This window comes from Rutilus rutilus, assembly GCF_951802725.1.
Source record: "Rutilus rutilus genome assembly, chromosome: 20".
NCBI lineage: Eukaryota > Metazoa > Chordata > Actinopteri > Cypriniformes > Leuciscidae > Rutilus > Rutilus rutilus.
The window spans coordinates 12,244,563-12,264,799 of NC_140225.1; the positions used below are offsets into that span (position 1 = coordinate 12,244,563).

The 20,237-nt window shown below is 37.3% G+C and overlaps 1 protein-coding gene across 17 annotated transcripts in view; it reads left to right on the top strand.

Annotated features, from left to right (window-relative positions):
* camk2g2 (calcium/calmodulin-dependent protein kinase (CaM kinase) II gamma 2) overlaps positions 1-20,237 on the top strand; it is a 60,718-nt gene that overhangs the window by 5,994 nt on the left and 34,487 nt on the right. For all 17 annotated transcript variants that reach the window (XM_084390888.1, XM_084390889.1, XM_084390891.1 and 14 more), the window contains exon 3: positions 14,750-14,809. In XM_084390888.1, the coding sequence (XP_084247014.1) occupies positions 14,750-14,809 (60 nt within the window). The remainder of the gene's footprint in view (positions 1-14,749; positions 14,810-20,237) is intronic.

The window sequence follows — 20,237 nt, forward strand, 5'->3', positions numbered from 1 at the left end:
CATCTGTTGGCCAATTCCAATACCCATATTTGTCACTTGCTCACTAATTTTGTCATTAAAATAGATTACTGTTTGATCATGTTTTAAATTAGCAAAGTTTAAAAACATACATTAATAGGGTGAGGATATACTATTGATGCATTATCAAATTGTTTTCGTTGAACATGGATTGGAACCATTTAACAATCAGCAGGCCAACATTATAAGAGAGGTACAAAATAAGAAATACAAAATACAAATAAGATATTTGCTGTCAAATATTTCTTAACAACATGAACTCGTTTTTGACTTTTTTCTTTAATAAACTCATTAAATAATTCCAGTGCTGTTGCTTTATACATTATATTATTCAGAAAGAGATTGACTGACTGCTTTTTATCCACTAAAGTGTGTCTGACAAACAATGCAGAGCTCAATTCTAAGGAATTTTTCTTGCACAAACAAATAAATACAATAGAACAAATGATATAATATTTGTCTGGTAGGTCTAACCGTTTTCAGTTACAGAAATTGAATGAAGTAATCAAATGTAAAATATCACTGCATAGGCTATTCCTCACTGTATAAACATTAATGTTACAAAGTGAATCAGTCGAGAGCAGTTGTTTTTTGCCGTTCGATTAAAAGCACAGAAGAATATCAGGCTGTTGCCACTTTAAGACCGAATTCATTCTGTCCGAATGAAATGAATAAAGCTGAAATGCAGTGCATTCTTTCCTTTTATATCAACAGGTCAACTTCTGAACTGGAGTCATTTCACAATCACATACTTATGTGCAAGCATGCGCTTCTGTTTCTCCCCTCATTGTACTGTAAAGTTTTTTTTTTTGAATGCCATGTCATGCACGAGTCGCTGCAAAAGTCAAAATGTGTGTCTTGCACGTTTACGTTGAAAAACAATGGAATGAAAAAATGCATTCTGTGTGAATAGCCCCTGACAGTGTGTTTTTTCCCCACTGTAAACATGGTCTCATGTAAAAGCAGTTCCCTTCAGCATTTGTTGCTGTTTTAGGGTGAAATGTGTAAGTGGACACATGGCCTGAACTGGAGAAATGGTTGTTCTGTCTGTAGACCTTCAAGTTGAATTACAACAGATCCTTTTCTCATTGTATGTGTTTGTGTATGCTACGGTCCCCATGGATGACCAGTAAACAACAGATTTATTTAAAAGATCCTTGGACAAAAAGCAACAGGTAATTAGATCAGCATAGTTTGGCGACTCTCATAGGCTTCTTTTCAAGGAACCTGGCAACTGTTATTCTTCAAACTCTTTATCATGCTGGCTGGCACTGTATTAAAAAGCAACCGTGCTATTCATCCGGTGGAGCCCACACAAGTGCCAAAGCCCCCTCCCACGAAATCTCCCCATTCCCTTGGCCTTAATCAAAGCCCAGAGAGATCTCTCGACATGCCAACCTGTTAACAGACACGTATAAGCTATTATCATCTCTGAGTCATCTTGCAAAGGCCAGGAAAGTCTGCAATTGCTCAGTCAAATGTTGTTTATGTCTTATAGTATATAGAGTGCAGTACACTCTTGTATGTTGTTTAATGGTAGTGCTCCAAATGGCTTGTTAGATTCTTGTTGATATATTCTTATTGTTCATTGTGTAGTTTACATTTTTAGTACCTGTAAAATTCAGATTAATCCAGTGAAATGCAAAGGTAAATATTATGTAAATGTAGAGCACAGTAACTGAGAACAAATAACATGAACTTGTTCCTTGTTGCTCTGATCTCATGCTTTCTTTTTACTTTTGCTGTGAAACTATTGAAGTGTCATGAACTGACAATGAACAATACTTAATGTTAATTTCTACATGTGCTAAACCATTTTTTTTAAGTATAATTTAACATTCATTTCTAAAGTTAGTTTATGCCACAAATTAAATTCTGCAAAAAGTTGTTCATTGTTGGTTCATTAAACCTAATGCACTGAAGTCATTATGTAATGGAAGCAGCTACAGATATTTTCTTTCATATTGTCAGGCATCCACACACAGTACACGAAAAATAATGAATTTAATGCATATTTTCAGTATTTTTCACTAAAATGATTTGAAACCCGTCCAGTACCCCTGTTGAAGACCTCAGATGTAACATTATTCCTACACAGTTCTGTGGCCATGTGTGGTTTGGCTGAACGTACTAATGGAAGTGTGCTTGCTTGTAGCGTGCGTATGTGTGTGCCTGTGTGTGTGATGGTGGTCAGTGGTGTGATCCAGGGCAGCGTGGAGCCTGTGGCTGAGACGCAGACATCGTGAGCATGCAGTGGTGATGTCAGGAGGCGCGTGAAACACTGCTGAATAATTGAAATGCACAGCCTGCCGTAGCTCTAAATGGAAAAAGAGGCTAAGACCTTCACCACTTTCTGCCTCTCCACATCTCTCTCACTCTCTCTGACCTCCCTCAGATCAGCTGCAGCATCGTGGCCTTGTCGTATTATCGGGGCCCTGGAATGCTTCCTCGCTGCTCGCTGGAGGGCGACTGGCAGAGGCCTGATAAACGTAACAGCACTGCTGTGGTGAATCTTTAATGGAACAAACTGTGAATTTTTAATGAACCCCATCCAAATGGTGTGTGTGCACAACGGAAAGAGAGTGGCTGTTGGCTGAGTGTGTATTGGGACACATTTAAAGGAAAGACAAGACACTATTGTGCATGTTTATGATGTACGTGTGTAAGTACCAGTGAGGGCCAGAGGTGTCAAAGGGAGGGAGAGATGGTTGTGCACTTGTTAGATTTTTATGTACTTGTAAGTTAAGCATGCATGCATGTGTTGGGCTTGAATATGATTCCATGAGGGATCATTCTCAAATCATGCTGGATCAGGTTTTACATTCAACAAAAACAAGAACAAACCAAATACTAAGATAAACATTTCAGTTAAGGGTGTCAAAGTCAGTTCCTGGAAGCCACTGTCGAGCAGAGTTTAGCTTCAACACTATTTCACCAGCTAATCAATGTCTTCAGAATTACTAGAGACTTCCAGGCAGGTGTTTTGCAGCTGGTTGGAGCTACACTCTGAAGAATGGTAGCAAGGTAATGGATAGTGACATTGTATCAACCTATCCACCCCGCTTTTTAAATATCAATATTGCCCATTGAAAAAAACATATTGCTCAACCGCTAATTTTGTCTAGTTGTCCCAGACTTTTGGACATAGTCAATGACCCCCCCCAATCCTCCTGATTAACATTGCATGACATTCACCTCTCTACACCTTAAAGCTCAGTTGATGTATGTACCAATCTCCTGTCACACCCTTCTCAGATGCCTTGAGTTTACTTTGATGATGCCACAATCCTTCCTGTAACCTTAGATGAACTCATAGCTACAATTTAATTACAATAGCTTAGAAATGGGTGTTTGAAAGGAAAACTGCCTTAATTTGTCTCGCAAGTTTGAATGGGTGACGTTTCTCATTTGCTCAGTATCACTTGCAATCTTAATTAAACAGGATTTCCGATTAGCAGCGTTGAGTTCATCAGTGTTTACTTCCCTTGACCACATGCATAGGTTATAAGGAATGTTTTTGGATCGGAGGAGATTCATCTCAAGTCCTAGGTTTTGGCTTAAATTTAGCTTTAGCTCATTTAACATACTGAGGGATAAAAGGATTTTCTAGTGATCATAGCAATATAGGTTGTATAGCCAGATCAATTGTGTATGTAGATTATGATAGTTAATGACAAAATTTGGACACTTTTTGGCTATATAAACATTTATATTTATTTTAACTGTCATGTATTGCTGAAAGATATTCAAATGTTCTGCACGATGGCAGATATGCTGATTTATTACATGCGTATTTGTTTTGTAGAACTAAAAATAAAACAGGTAGACAGCTTATTTCGTTTTGCAATTGAGCATATGGAAGCCATCATTTCACTACCCTGGAGTTTGAGTAGTCTTGTTTAAAGGAAAGCCTCCTGTGCATGTTTCCTTAAAAGCAGAGGACTTAACTTCTGAAAAGTTACATTTACTACTATTCAGTTAGTTGGGAATTAAAATAATCTAAAGTTTGGACTCAACGAACTACAAAACAAAACAAAAGTTGAGTTTCCTAGATGCAATCCATAAATATAACACTTTCAAGTTTGTTTGTAGTTCTAGTTCAGCAAGTGCCCTGAAATAATCGCAGCACTTCTATAAACTTTCATTACGACTCTTGCTGATTTTCATAAAATTGAGGAATTTTGTGGCGACTAAACATTCGTTTGAATAGATTTTCATTTAAGTGGTTGGGTTCCAGCATTAGGGATTTTTTAGATTAACATCATAAAATATGCTGCACCTACCACCAACAAGTAATGAGCCACATTTATCGCACAATTGATATCAACACAAAAGCTCACCTTTTTCTTCCACATAAACAGAACACAGGTCTGTCATGCTATTTACACCGCAGGCTCTGTTCATTTCAAACCGATGAATGTTGCTCTGTATTTTGAAAGGACAAAATGTATTCAATGATACAGTCTGTACCATGTGGCACGCTCTACAAACATTGACACAGATAAACCATTATTCAGGTGGCTGACTCGTTGTTTGCAAGGCCCTAAATAATTGATTCATATTTCAGGCTAAAGTCACTATCCCCAAGCTGTGTCGAAGGAGAGCTGAAAGAGCTGATCAGAAGTGTTTGACCTGGTAATCTTCACTGAACTGAGAATTATCTATTAAGCGTTAATCATTTTCTGTCATGGGCAGTATTCTATTATCCTGCAATACACACCATTTTATATATAAAAAAAGCTCAATAGTTGGTAAACGGGTTTAAATTATTATTTTTGATGCTATAGATTTGAAGTTATTCTGGAGGGGCCGTAAAACAGAGCCCCGCACACAAGTAGTGACCTCGTTTTCAAGCGTTTTGTGTTATTAGTGATGTTATTTCGGTCATTTTTGACCCTCACTTAAATACATTAACATTACTTAATTTAGCTTTTTCATGCTGAAGTTATTTTAACTTTATCTTTCTAGAACTCTAGAATAATATTAATGGGCTACACCAAGCCTGTAGTAGGTTAATTTAATTTTGAACAAGTCAGTAAACACTTGACCCTGACAGAACTGAGCGGGAAGTGAATTCACAACAAGGTCATCCTTTATTCTCTCACGCTGTCATGCAGTGGTCAAAGGGATTTGTCCTACCTGCTTTGTTTTAACTGCTGGGAATCTGCAGGCGTCTAAATCACGTAACAGGATAATCCCTGTTGGATCGGGGAGAGAGATGTAGTGACACCCTGGATCAGCAGATGGTCTGGTGCGGGACAGACGCGCGGCTTAAGCTCACACTTACACACGAGAAGCACGTCAGCGTACAAAGCCAGACTCCCTCCACTTAACACAGAGCAGCTATGCTTATTCTTCCTAGAAAGAGTTGAGCTGAAGATGGTGTGAGTTTGCATACATTGTAAACATTGTTCCCATTAGCCAGTGTTTGGATGTTTTGGATGTTACCTAATGAGGAAATAACTGCCAAGAGCCTTTGAGGTGATTGCACTGTCTGGCCATAGGATGTTTCCCTCCCTTTTGGAAGAGTGTGGGGGGCATAGTTTCAGTACAGAGGATATACACTATTGTGAGTGGTGTCTTATTGGAAATTCATGAGTCTATTAGTAGGGCAATTCTGGTTGACAGTTTTACTGTCCTTTGTTGAATATTTACTTTTATCATAGCATGTCAATAAACTTGCACAAAGCACACATACGTCTTCCTAAAAGACTGAAGTTTATCTTGTAGTTAAGAAAGGTTTTTTTTTTTATCTTCTCGGTGGGTGGATTGATGGCAGAGTGTGTAATGGTGACAATGCTGTTGGTGGTTGGACTGCTCTCATTCCATGCCTCTCCACAAAAGTATGCTATTGAACTTTGAAATCAATCAGAGGGAAGAGTTTTGAACTGAAACCACTTGAATGAGCATTAGGGATGTGCAAGAGCAGTCATAATTGATCAGTCGTGTGGTTGTCTGAATTTTATATTTTTCTCAGATGTTCATGTCGTGATGTTGCGATAGATCTTTTCTGCATTGTGATGTACAGACTTGGTTCTATCTGTATGATGTTGATTGGATCTGTATGTGAGCTTGCAGTCAATTGTAAGTGGTGGGGGTTTACTGGCGTACATCACGAGAGAAGTATGTTGTTTCCCCCTAAGATTGAGTTATGACATTTTCATTAAAAAAGAAATGGTCAAAAAAGATTAACATGCATTTGATGAATTATTCACAATAAGATCAATATCATGCATTTAGAAAATTTCATTTTATGCTGACCTTATACTCATGGCATAAATATATTCTCCAGTACCAGCTTTATATGCAGAGAAAACTATAGTCAGCCAAGGTAGGTTGATTCCCACGAAACGTATAAAGAAGCACAAAACTATCATCAAATAAAGACCTTCAGATTATACATGCTAACAAGAACTTTGTTCACGGCAGTCGATTTGAAGTCAGACAGTAATTGCCTTTTATTATTGTAGAAGGTGTAGTTGTTTGTCAGTGTTTTAATGGCTGCAGTGGCATTGCTTTAAATGAATTTAGAGGCGCAACTTATCTAAGAGCGTTTACCATGCTGACAGTTTAACAACATGCTAAAGTATAACATGCTGTCGTTTGAAAAAACAAAGTAGTCTAAACATTAAAGCTAAAACAAAATTAGATAAACTAGGACCTCACTAATCAAATGATCAGTTGGTGGACAGCTAATGGACCATCCGAGTGAAAGATTTTGCTGTGCCTCTGAATGCTTGGAAAGCTGGCAAACTTGTTTTGCTCTGGTTATTGAATCATCTCCGGGGCTGTCATCCTTCGACCTTAACCTGAAGTTAACAATTCTGCCTTTCCACAACACTAGGCCTTTCCCAATCCATCGCAGACTTACAGAGCTGAGAGAGGAAGCCAGAGGAAGAGGAAGCATGCTTGGCTCTCTTAGCTTAGCGTATGCCAAATTAGTGAGTCTGTGCTTTTCTTTTATTCTAAGATTCTATCTATTCTAATGGGGTGGTGTGGCGCAATGGATAAGACACATGCCTTTGGTGTGAGAGACCCGGGTTCGAATCCACTGTGAGACACCAATGTGTCCCTGAGCAAGACACTTAACCCCTAGTTGCTCCAGAGGCGTGCGACCTCTGACATATATAGCAATTGTAAGTCGCTTTGGATAAAAGCGTCAGCTAAATGAATAAATGTAAATGTAAATGTAAATGTAAGAAGTTTCCGTTTTTTACTACTGCTGCTCCCCATGTGCTTTATTAATGTGCTGCAGGTGAAAGACTCCCTGCCTAACTGATTGAATCAAAAGTAGAATTGTCTGTTCTGCCTGCATATTTCTATGGCATAATTGGTGTCATCGAAGCAAGACCAGGCATGCAAAATGAGCAGTTTTGATCAGTGTGGCATCATCATGATTATGATATAGATGATTATCAAAACCACTTGGATAAGGCAAATATTGTAGGGATTCTACAGTTGCTTTTTCCCTTTTCAAAGTCTCCATCTGATGTGCTTTTTGTTTAAAATGTTATTTTATATAGAAATATTTCTGTCATCCTTTAATCACAAACCTGTATTATTGTCTGTCTTCTGTAGCACATGATGACAGAATGAATATATTGGTCACAAATTTGCAACCATACACGCATACACATCCAGTTTTTTTATATTACTAGAGATGCACCGATTGACAACCATAAATCGGACCTGGGCGCATTTTCGTTTTATTTTGGCCGATCTCTATTCCGGAATTGTGCACAAACTGCATTGCAATCATTTCCCAAAATGTGGGAAAAATTTCCCAACATTTGTGTGGAAATATTCCGAAGTATGGAAACAGGACAACAACAAAACTGTACAATGACAAACTCGCTTACATTAAATGTAGAAATTGTATTAACAAAACGAATAAGCACGGCATACTCCTGCTGCTGATCTATGCTGCGACTCGTTCGCTCACACTGCCTTGAGCAGACACGTTTAGTTTTTAATTGCAGTGTATGTTCTCTAACTGAACTAAATGATTTTTAAAACGATGGTGGGGAAGTGATATAATCGGTGTGCAGCTGAACATCGTGTAAAGCCGGGAACACTGTCTAGGCTATAGCAGCAAGCCAGTATCAGTATGTGATGCTACTGAGCTGGCTATTGTAACAACTACAACGTTTTATCTCCTGACCAGATCTTTTCTTCCTCTTCAGTAGAAAACAGATGTCAGAAATGCATCACAGTCTTTCACAATTAATTTCATCACAGATTAACAACATGTAGCACATCTGTCAAACAAGCTGTGTCTCCTGGCGTGTGCGGAGCGTTGGAGAACACTGACTCGACCCAGTCCTGCGACATGCAACAGCTACAGCCGGTATGATGCAGGGAGTGTCTGGAATCAGAGTGGACTTGCTCCCATGCACACGCACACTAACAAATGTGATAGCCAGTAGAGTTTGGTGTGTATATGTGAATTTTCACGCATATATCTGTGGTGATATTAGTCAGAGTGTAAATTATTCCAGAGAACGACTGTTTTGACACGTTTATCAATTGTTTGTTTGTTCACAATTTTTGTTTGACATTATCCAGTTATTTTCAAGTGGACCGTAGGCCTCAAGAGCACATAAACTGTTTGGCTTTTCCATTAGCCGTAGAAAAAGCGCCCCCCACACACCTCCTGAGACAGATTGAATGATAGAAATATGTGGCAGAAAGCATATAGGTGAAAAGAGAGCTCAATGGGGTGGAAAGAGAAGTCAGGTGAGTGTTACCATGGTGGCAGGATAGGATATAATGTTATAATAAACGTGTGTGTACTCAATCGTGTGCTCGTCCACGTCCCCCTGCAGTTGTCTAAGGAAAACTCTGCACTGCAGATTAGGCGTAGGATGACGAGGGATCAGACATCCCCGCCACAGCACCTTAAGCTGATTTTAAAAGGAACAGGCCCAATCGCCTCAGTTTTTGGAAGTGTGCATTACTTGGAGGACATCAGGCTGACGAGGCTGCCTGTCTATCTTGTATTTGCAGGCTTTCGATTTGATAGGCAGGCTGAGATGTGGTGTTTTCTCATGCTTAAGATATTGAGAGCTGTTTTTGGTTGTTTATTCTGGCAGTATGATGCTTCATTGGTATGAGCTGAAGAGCCAAACCAAGCTACTTTCCTGCATTACTGGAGTGTCTGTCTCACTGGAACCATTTTTATTTGCTCTTTGACAGCTTGGCTCACAGCGCGCTTGCGTTGAACCAGCGATAAGGTGTCGTAGGGGCCTGGATTTCATTAAAAAGCACTCATATACACAAGGTTTACTTTCTTTTCTTTCTCCCTTATATATTTACGCACATCCCTCTAACACACACACACATTTCCCCTTGGGCTTTGCTGCTGTTGCAGGACCTGTTTCATTCTGCATCCACTGCATTAATAAGAGGAGACTGGATCTGGTTCCAGGTAGAAGCTGTTTCCTTCTGATTGTCCCTTCCAGCAGTGTCACCCTGTCCAAATCAACAACCGTCTCACACCCTCTTCTGCTCTCACTGACTTCATACTTTGCATTCTTACAAAACATCATTGCAAATACCAGAATATTCAATATTTTGATCAGTATTGTTCTAGATATATCTTGATACTTATAGTGTATAAATAGACTAATATAATATATAGATATTATAGTCTATAATATAGTGTATAATATTTATAGAGTTTTTACCAAACAGTCAATAATGATTGTAGACCGAAATATGTATACAATAATCAAGACATGTTTTTCAGTACAGTATTTACCTGCAAGGAATGAACAGGAATAACAAGCAAAATATTTTTTTAATTTTGTGCCTGGTATGATGCCACTGCTGAGAGAGAACTTGCTGCGTCATTGCTGGACTGAAAATCTAAATACTGTCCAGTAGTTCATAATTCATCAACTGATATTTGGCCATTTTGAGATTAATAATATCAACCATTGCCAGTTCCCATTTGGATGATTGACAGTAGTCAGTCAAGATTCTGCCTCAAGTCAGTTCTGGAATTATCTGACAGCCTTGACGATGAACAATGCAAATATGTTTGTTTTTTCCTTCTTTTTTTGTTGTTGTAAAATTTTATAAAATAAGTTTTCATTTTTATGTTTCATCATTTTTGTCAATTGTATCTTATTTCTATTTGAATCGTTTTAAAATGCAATTTTGTGTTTTTGTCATTATTTAATGTGCCTTGCTCAATAAAAGTATACATTTCTTAAAAAAACAACTTACTGTCCTCAAACGTTTGAAGTAGATATTTAGTAGACTCTACATTTCTTATATATTTAGTGTGATTAGTATCTGAACTGAACTTGGCCTTTTTACAATATTAGATAGAAAGATGGCCTGGGCTTGTCATTCAAAACGTTGCTGGTTCAAACCATGAGGTATCACACTTACTGTATGACCTTGAGCAAAACACTTAACACTTAACGTGACATTCTAAGTGCTTTTGTCTACTAAATGACCACTACTGACATGGATATCTACACTTCTAAATCACTGCGGTTGGAACATTGTGGAATAGCAGCTGCTGAACTACATTTGCATTTCCTGAAGGAACTGCCAGTGCTCGCAAGACAGCAAAAGAATAGGAAGCAAGAGAACACATCAGGAAAAGGGCAGGACTGGACAGATTGGACCAGTACATGTCAAAGAGATGGCCAGGTTGTGATAAATGAGTCAAGATGATGATAACACTCCACCGTGTGTCTGTTGTCATGGAAGAACAGCTGACCAGCAGAAAAGGAAAGGAAGGGATGGAGAACGAGACGAAAGTCAGTAGTCTTCAACTGGAGTTAGCCTGTGATTTGTAAACAGTGAGGACACTAAGGTCAGCGTTGATGAGCCAACAGAGGATGAAAAATAAAGCAAGCAGACAGAACGAGTGAAAAGGCCACAACAAGGGCACTTCTCTGGAGTGCAGAGGAGATGTGAGAGAAGAATGAGCAATTAATTAAAGTCCCTCACCTTTTCCAGTATGTGTAGGAGTGACCGTATACTGTCTGTTCAAGAGTCTGGGCTGACTACATAGTTTCGTGTTCTGTGACGTGTTGGGATCTGTGAGAGCAGGAGCAGCTTGCGCATATGTGCACACATTTTCTCAATGTGTTTTTCAGAGCTGTAGGACTCAACTAAACTAAATTAAGCCAATTCATTTTTGCTGTGTAGCATCTGTTAGTAAATCCAGAACAGAAATGAGACTTATAGAGCTGCATGGCACCTATTACAAAAAAAAGTACTGTGATTTGTACAGTGGTATATGGTGATTATTTGTGTGCATACAATGTAGTGAATATATTACCATGGTACCAATTACTTTGTTTTGTATTGTAACTGTAAAAGCAGTAATGCATCTGGCAGCAGGTTTCCTTCCCCCTTGCAATTTTTCTTCTTATTTTACATAGACTCTAGACTGAGACCTTGACCACAGAGATTTACACTCGCTCTAAGGGTGCATTTGAGGTTACCGGCCCATGATGCATCTGCTCATGCTCATGCTGAAGTGTCATTATTGTACTGACTTGCTTACAGAAGTTATTTCGCTGTAGCCATTGATAGACATGAAAGAAACGTATTGATTTGACTTGATGTTTTTATTGTTTAAGGAACTTGGAAAGAGCACCTGCAAACATATAAACAGCTCCAGCTGTGCTTTCAAAACGGATTGGTATTTATGGTACATTATAAAAACACACAGGTCTGATATTGGATGAGCCATGGTGCTGTTGTAAAAGCTGATAAACATCTTGAACGTGTTACTGCACATTCAATTTTAATGTGTAAGTTTCTACGTTGCTTGGCAGGTATAAACACCCTACAGCTAGACCAATGAACTATATTCATTTGTGGACATTTTGTCTGATTATTACACTACAGTTCAAAAGTTTCAGGTCAGCAAGTTTTTTGTTTAAGAAATTAATTATTTTATTCAGCTAGGATGCGTTAGATTGAGCAAAGGTGACAGTAAAGACATTTATAATGACAAAAGATTTCTATTCCAAATAAATCTGTTCTTTTGAAGAGTCCTGAAAAGATTTACCATATTTTCATAAAAATATTAAGCTGTGCAACTGATTGCAACATTGATAATAATAATAAATGTTTTCTGAGCAGCAAATCAGCACATCAGAATGATTTCTGAAGGATCATGTGACTGAAGAATAAAGTAATAATGCTGGAAATTCAGCTTTGCCATCACATGAATAAAACACATTTTAAAGTAATTAATATATTACAATATTACTGTATTATATTATAGAACAGTTACTATTAGATGGTAAAAAAAAAAAAAACTATATTTCACTATATTACTATTTTTAGTATATTTTTACTCAAATGTAGGCTTGGTGAAACTTTAAAAAACATAAATTCTTACTGACCCCCAAAAATCACACAAATAATGGTTTTAATTCTATTTTCACTGACCGTTTGCTGAAACAGAAATATAAATTGTATTGTGTTTGTTTTGTGGAAGGTTCCTGCTATCTTTTGGAATTTTTTTGGAATCTATTGGAATTAGTTTTAAACCATATATACAGTTGCTGGTCTAGAATCCTCATTGTCATCAAAGGTTTATGCTGATCCAATCTCAGGGCTCTTATACACCTGTTGATGTTTCATTTAACCGTTCATAGCAGTCAATTCACTGTTCCTGCTTTCTGAATCTCTCTGTTTCTCTCTCTCTGAGAGTCCATGACATCATGGACCTGACCGCACAGTGAGAAAGCAGCACTTAGCCCAATTGGATTTTAGATATGGTCACTGAACAACACATCATTTATTTATCTCTTCAGTAATGGGATAAAAAGAGAAAACGAGAGAGATCATCGCACAAAGGGAGGAGCGTGAGTGGAAAGAAAAAAAGGTGGGAGAGGGGCCACTCAAAGCCATTTCTCTTTTTCGAAGCCTTTATCAGATCACAGCCATCAGTGGATTTGTGTTTATTCTACTTCAAACTTGATTTATAATGCAGTGGATAGATTGCATGTGGAAGGTGCAGCAAATGATAAAAACAAAATGTTTTATTACACATTCTCAAAGTGTTTAATTTATGTGTGTGTTTATTTTCTCTACATGCCAGCAGTCGTTGTACGGCCGTCTCTCACGCTCAGCCATCAGATTAACTGTTCTGTAGGGAGCCGAATATTAAATGTCCTGGATTAATTCTGTTAGGTAATAAAGACATCTGCTGCCATAAACCGAACGCACACGCACATCACTCACAGCGGTCACCGTTCGTTCTTTCAGAGGGATGTTTGTTAGGTAGCACTTTTCAGAAAAGCTTTAAGCCACCCGTGATCCTACACCCACATGTATTTCTACAAATATGATGAAAACATCATCACTTCAAGTGTGTGTGTGTTCATGAGAAGTACTGTGAATGCTAAGGCTGTGTGATGTTAGTGTGTTGGTGATGGTTTTTAGATTAATATTTGATCCTTTAAGATTGAAGCTGATGTCATTTCTGAGAATCATGCTTTGGGGCTGTCAGAGAATTTGAAGTCTTTTTGGGTAGAAGATCCACATCCACATGCGGTTAGTGAAGGCCTCCGACAGGAACATAGCAACACGAGTACATAAACACCCTGGGACATCTATACTTTTTTTTTTTTTTCAGTCTTTATTATATTTTGTAATATTTTCTTACAGTTTGAGGTCTGGCTCATTTTAGACGAGTAGCACACACCTGGTACTGTGTGATCTTGGACTAAGGATATGTTATGCATAAGAGCACTGTGTGTGCTAGTGTTTAAGTGAGACTGATCTGACCCAGCAGGAGTGCCTGCATTGAGTTCATGATTTGAATTCCTACTAGTGGATCACTGCTGCTGCAGATGACTGTGTTTGGTGCACATGTGCATTCTTTTCAACTAGGGTGTTGTCTGGCGTAATGCAGACAACTCTATTAAGATTCTTGACATGGTTTTGATAGAGTATACACAACAGCCCTGCATTAGAAACTCTGCTTTTCCATACTGACACATAGTCAAGAGTTCAAAACCCTCTTGGCTTATTCTTTATATCACATGATCAGGTCTCTACCATGAATGGTGGTGCGTAACATAATTGTTTATAGGCTGGGAGGACCTATGTATTCATATAATGTATTTACACTGCAGAAACAGTTTGTTTGTGTGTCTGTTTGATTTCCCTGCCATAAAAAATCTTGAAAGGTTTCCCATAGAGGTTATGACCTTGTATCCTTTTAGAGATCGATGCTCGTTATTTCAGGATGGGCAGTTCTATTAATCTTGGACGCTTTCTTTCTAGAGTGGACATCTTTACCTCATGCACATTGCATTCGCCCAGAGTCATTAACTATATTATTGCTAATAATAGGGCAGAATGCCTGCTATTAATTATGTCACTAAACGGTTGCATTGACTGCATCACAGGCACTGTTTACACCTGGGATTTGATATTCATCTAGGGTGATTGAGCACATCGGTCATTTCCATATAATGAAAGTGAACCAAATGACCAAAAAACACCATTTAAAAACATCATAAAAGTCCGTCTTCTGAAGCCAAAAGAGAAACAGAATTGATTTGTGTGAGAAACTGTATTTATGATCAAATACATGCAGACTTTTTTATTAGGAACATTAAAAAACCCTAAACTTTTCAACAGTAGTGTAAGTGGTTCTTCACTGATAATGTTTGTGTTCTGACAGGTGTGGAGGTTCAGGAGTTAAATGTGCTGAATTGTTCTCTCTGTGTTTAATCCTCAGATCATCAGAAGCTGGAGAGAGAGGCTCGGATCTGCCGTCTGCTCAAACACCCCAACATAGGTGAGTCTCAACAACATGCTTGTGCTCAATATGCTCAATGCAGGGGGTGCAGATTCGAGTCTGGCATGCAACATGCCCTGATGCCATTCTCCCCTCAGTAATCAAGGATAATAATGGATGTACAGTGAGACATACTGTACAAACATGCTTCACATTCAACACAAGATTATTTGCATGGAATGAGAAAGGATGTGGCTGACACGACAGATCACACAGACAAAATCTCCTGCTCATGCAAAATCATGGAAATGTCTCAGGCTTCGTCTCTTCAGGCTCACTTCAGTGTGTGTGAACAGCTGATTAACAGCCATTAAAACAAAATGGTCGGAACTGTTTGTGAAAATATCCTTTAACCGTGATTAAATGAGTCACACCAGACTTATTTAACAGGGAATATTCACCCAGAAGGTGCAATTTTGTCAGCATTTACTTTCCTTCGTGTTTATTCATGTTATTATTTTCTTCCATGAAACAAAGAATGAGAGGTTAGATACAATGTTCAAGCTGCTCCTTTTTATATACCAAAACAATTTGAACTCCAAAAAGGACAGAGATGCCACATAAAATTAAACCATAAGACTTTGGCTATTCCAAGTTTCCAAGAGATACTATACCTTTATGTAAGGGACAATCTGAAATGTGTGTCATTGATAATCATTAGTAGCCACAATCGTTGCTTGATGTTGCACCTTTTTTGTGTTTTTTGTAGCCCTCATTTTTCTTCTTTCTAGGATTTGTCTCCCTTCCCACCCTCTTATCTCATCTCTCCTCTCAAGCTTTTCTCTTTCTCTTGTATTCCCTCCCTTCCATTCCCAGTGGCCTAAATCTGTCTTTAGTACCCTTTACTGTTTAACCGCCTTAAATGGCCCTTTCTCTCTCTCTCATGTTCTCTTTTTCTCTTTTTTTTACTCTTTCTCCCTCTCACTCTCTCTCAAAGGATCAGATTGTCATGTTTTCTGCATGGACTGCCAGTAAACTCAAGAGCAATCAAGTGTGTATATGAGAGAGAGAGAGAGAGAGAGAGAGAGCATGCTCAAGGAGCACATGGCCTATGGCAGCAAAGACTCACACTCGTTCTTTTCCGCTTCCTTTTTCTTGAACACATAGACTGTACATATGCAGGGTAACTAACAGCCTCTGTACATTTTACCAACAGTGGGGTTTGTTGGTAACAAACCCTCTTCTAAAAAAAACAGCAGATATGAAAACATGACTGCCGTTGGCCCACAGACTCATAGCTAGACCAGATAGTGTGACATAAGCTCTGTCACACACACAGCCCACATGCATCTACATGCATTCTTCATGTTATCTCACTCAGAGCTGCGTCTTCAGGCATGCGTTTTCAGTGCAACAAAATGTAAGAAAGGAACAATGCATTCCTGTGAAGCTCTTCAACAGATTGTGACAATTCACCCAACACTGGTGTTTTTGCAGAATTTATTTTTCCGCTAAGTAAAAGAAAACTCACCTACCAATAAAATAAAAGATTTTGATTTATATGTCCCGTGACTTTTATTGATCAGTCAGATTTTTCTCCCAATATGGTTAGTTCAGTGTAGGGTTATAACAATAGATGTAGGGTGATAACTGAACAAAGATACAAAATAAATTAGCAAATAAATGTTCAGAAATATTTAAAAATAATAATAAAGTAATATAAAATACAAAAGTTTGTGGTCGATAAGGTTTTTTTTTAATGCTTTGACCGTTAAATAATGCATTTATTTGATCAAAAATACAGTAAAAACAGCATTATTGTGAAATACTATTACAATTTTAAATAAATGTAATTTATTCCAATTTAAAAACAATTATTCTAATATGCTGCTTTGGTGTTCAAGAAACATTTCTTATTATTATCAGTGTTGAAAACAGTTGTGCTGCTTAATATTTTTGTGTAAACCAGGATAAATTTACAGCATTTATTTCAAATAAGTCATTTTTACATTAACATTATAAATGTCTTTACTGTCACTTTCATAAATTTAATACATACTTGCTGAATAAAAGTATTTCTTTCTTTCGAGGAATTAAAAATATTTACTGACCCCAAGTATTTAGTACATTGTCTATTTTATATATAAATATGTTTTATACGCATCTGCAGCAGAAGCTACATTACTACAACACACACGACTAATATTATTGCTTTTTTTCCATTTTAGTTTTAGACCAGTGAAGTACCAGTACTCTAGTTCAAGTCAAAAGTATTAGGGCAAGTTTTATTGCTCTAGAGTACTAGAGCAATAACTAGTGTCATCTCCATCAGAGTACAACACAAATCTCCTCTATCCACACCTCACTTCTCTCTGGCCAACCTGTTAAAATCTCTCTCCATTCACACACTGTTCACAGCACCATGAGTCTGAATTGTGTTAAAAAACACAGTCCTCCTGTCAGAATGTGTGTGTTTGTGTCAGCGCCGCGGGTGATCCTGGGTGTATGTGGAGATAATATAATTCTGCTTTGTCCTCTCTGCCCTCCTCTAGCACAGCCACCTCTCACATGTCTGAGATTAATGCACGCTGTCATTTACACAGACCCACACACAATGAGAGCGAGCCAAGGGGTCTCTTAATGCCTGCGTGTGTGAGATCTGGCAGGTGCACTGTTTCAAATCTGTAACTACCGATGACAAATTCATTACTTTCAATCAGGATAACAAATGTTCCTTGCCTTACTTGCAATGCCACCGTTCCCTCAGTAATGTGAACCTCAGTACCTCCTCTGACACGAATGATGTCAGCTGTGATTCTTTTTAATTTAAAGTGGTCATGAAGTCAGTGTTTCTTTTTTCACAGCTCGGTCTTATTGTGCACAATATATCAAGGCACACTGTTTCAAAGAAAAAAAAATGTGATAGTGTTGCCTTCTAATGTAACTTGTATCCTTTGAAGAGAAAACAATCCCACAACAATGCATTGCAACAAATACAAAAAAGAAAATCCTAGATGTTGGCCGAGCATGAGAAAATGTTGTCTATAAATAAACTTATAATTCATTCAGTTCTAAAATAGTTCAGTGTAATTAAAAATGTTAAATTAAAATGTGAGTAAGCCAAATAAAAATGTAAAAATATTTAATTAAATTTTGCCCAATATTTGTATGTTATGTATCCTTATTAGTGTATCACAGTCTCCTATTATGAAGGACTAAAAATGACAGAACGAAAAATAAATAAATAAATAAATAAAAGTAGAAATAAAAAAATAAATGCAGAAATAATAGTGAAAATAAATACATTTTGGTAATATAAATGGCTATTTCTGTATTTTTACATGTATTTATGTATTTATGCATTTCTATATGTATTTATTTATGTATTTATACATTTATTTATATATTTATGTATTTCTATATTTATTTATTTATATAATTATATATGCATTTATTTCTACATTTATTTATTCCTACATTTATTTATTTCTGTATTTCCACATTTCTACATTTATTTATTTCTGTATTTCCACATTTCTACATTTATTTATTTCTGTATTTCCACATTTCTACATTTATTTTTCCCTGTGCATGTATGCTAATTGACCTATGGCTAAGCCACGCCCCCAAACGCGATGAGCCAATCACAGTACGCATAGCATTCTCTGCTTTCACGTCCATTGCAATGCATTGCAGTTAGTCAGTTTTTATTCGTTTTTATGTTTTTTCTTGTCATTTTGGCTTTTAAACAGCGTACGTGTGTGTGATTTTGGTTGGGTGACAGTTGTAGGTTACAGTTTGACAAGAGTTTACAGTTTGACAAAAGCACAATGTTGTGTTTTACACAAATATAAGTAGGCTAAACACTTTGCAGTTTTAATTATGTCCTGTATGAACAAAATGGAGTATGTTTTTATGTTTCCACTGTTCGATCGCGCCCGCTCTCTGACACACACACACTCCAGCATTGCAATCTGACATCGCAGCCTGTTCTTCTGCGCTCACACCAAGCACGAATAGAGCGTCAAATTCGCGCGTATCCGCGTCTAGTTCGACGCTTGAACATTTTGAATCCAAAGCGAATAGGACGCGTATAAAGCGAGCGTTTGAAGCAAAATACCACCAAACTATAACGTTTACACTGTGAACTGTAAATCTTTGTCTGGAGCTGAAGCTTATCGACCTTCTCAACAATAAAATTATTAATATAACCCTCCAATGCATATTTAAGGCCCTTTTGGTGACATCGAGATGATATATAATCTTTCTGTCTCCAAAAAATCATCAATTGCCTCCTGTGAAATGTCTCCTACTGTGACAGCTGCCATAGCGCCTGTTACCCAATGTTGAATGTTTGTCTGAGTGAGTGGAGGGGGCGTGGCTTAGCCATAGGTAAATTAGCATACATGCGCAGGGAAAAATAAATGTAGAAATGTGGAAATACAGAAATAAATAAATGTAGAAATGTGGAAATACAGAAATAAATAAATGTAGAAATGTGGAAATACATAAATAAATAAATGTAGGAATAAATAAATTTAGAAATAAATACATATATAAATATATAAATAAATAAATATATAAATACATAAATATATAAATAAATGTATAAATACATAAATAAATACATATAGAAATGCATAAATAAATAAATAAATAAATAAAATACATGTAAAAATACAGAAATAGCCATTTATATTACCAAAATGTATTTATTTTCACTATTATTTCTGCGTTTATTTATTTATTTCTACTTTTATTTATTTATTTATTTATTTTTCGTTCTGTCATTTTTAGTCCTTCATATCCTATGTCATTGTGGTTAATTAAAATGGGGTTTATTAACTTAAATTACCCGGAACAAATTGTCCCAGGAACTTTTTTCCCCCCAGACCTGTTGCTGTCTGCGTTTCCATTTCCAATCTTAATAAAGCCTGAACCTCGTCGTCGGTCCATCGGATGTATTTTAAACTCCATTGTCGATTCGAATTGCAAACAACTGTTAATGCACGCACCGCAACAGAATATAAAAAATGGTGGTTGAAATAAAATGCTGCGTAGAGACAACCAATCAAAATGCTGCGTGAACTCAACCCATCAGCATGTTCAGCGCCCAAGTCCCACCCCCGAAAGTTCCTGAACTTTGAAACAATGCTACCTTGCGAGCAGGGAATTTTTTCCCGGAACTTGATTTAGACCCTGGTTCCGGTCGAAACACACAGAGTACCACCCCAAATTCTCTTGTTCCTGGGGAAAGTTCCAGCAGTGGAAATGCGGCTTGTAAAAAGGGGCATAATAGGTCCCCTTTAATATATAAATAGTCCCAGTTTCTGTTAATAAAATAATTTCGAAAACAAGCTACATTGTCATAATTACAACAATTACAGAAATACAGAAAATGTCTTACCTTATATGGTGTATGGCCTTCGAATATTATGCTTTAGGTTGAGAACCACTGTCTTTTGCTGAGTTCTATTTGTGTGGCATG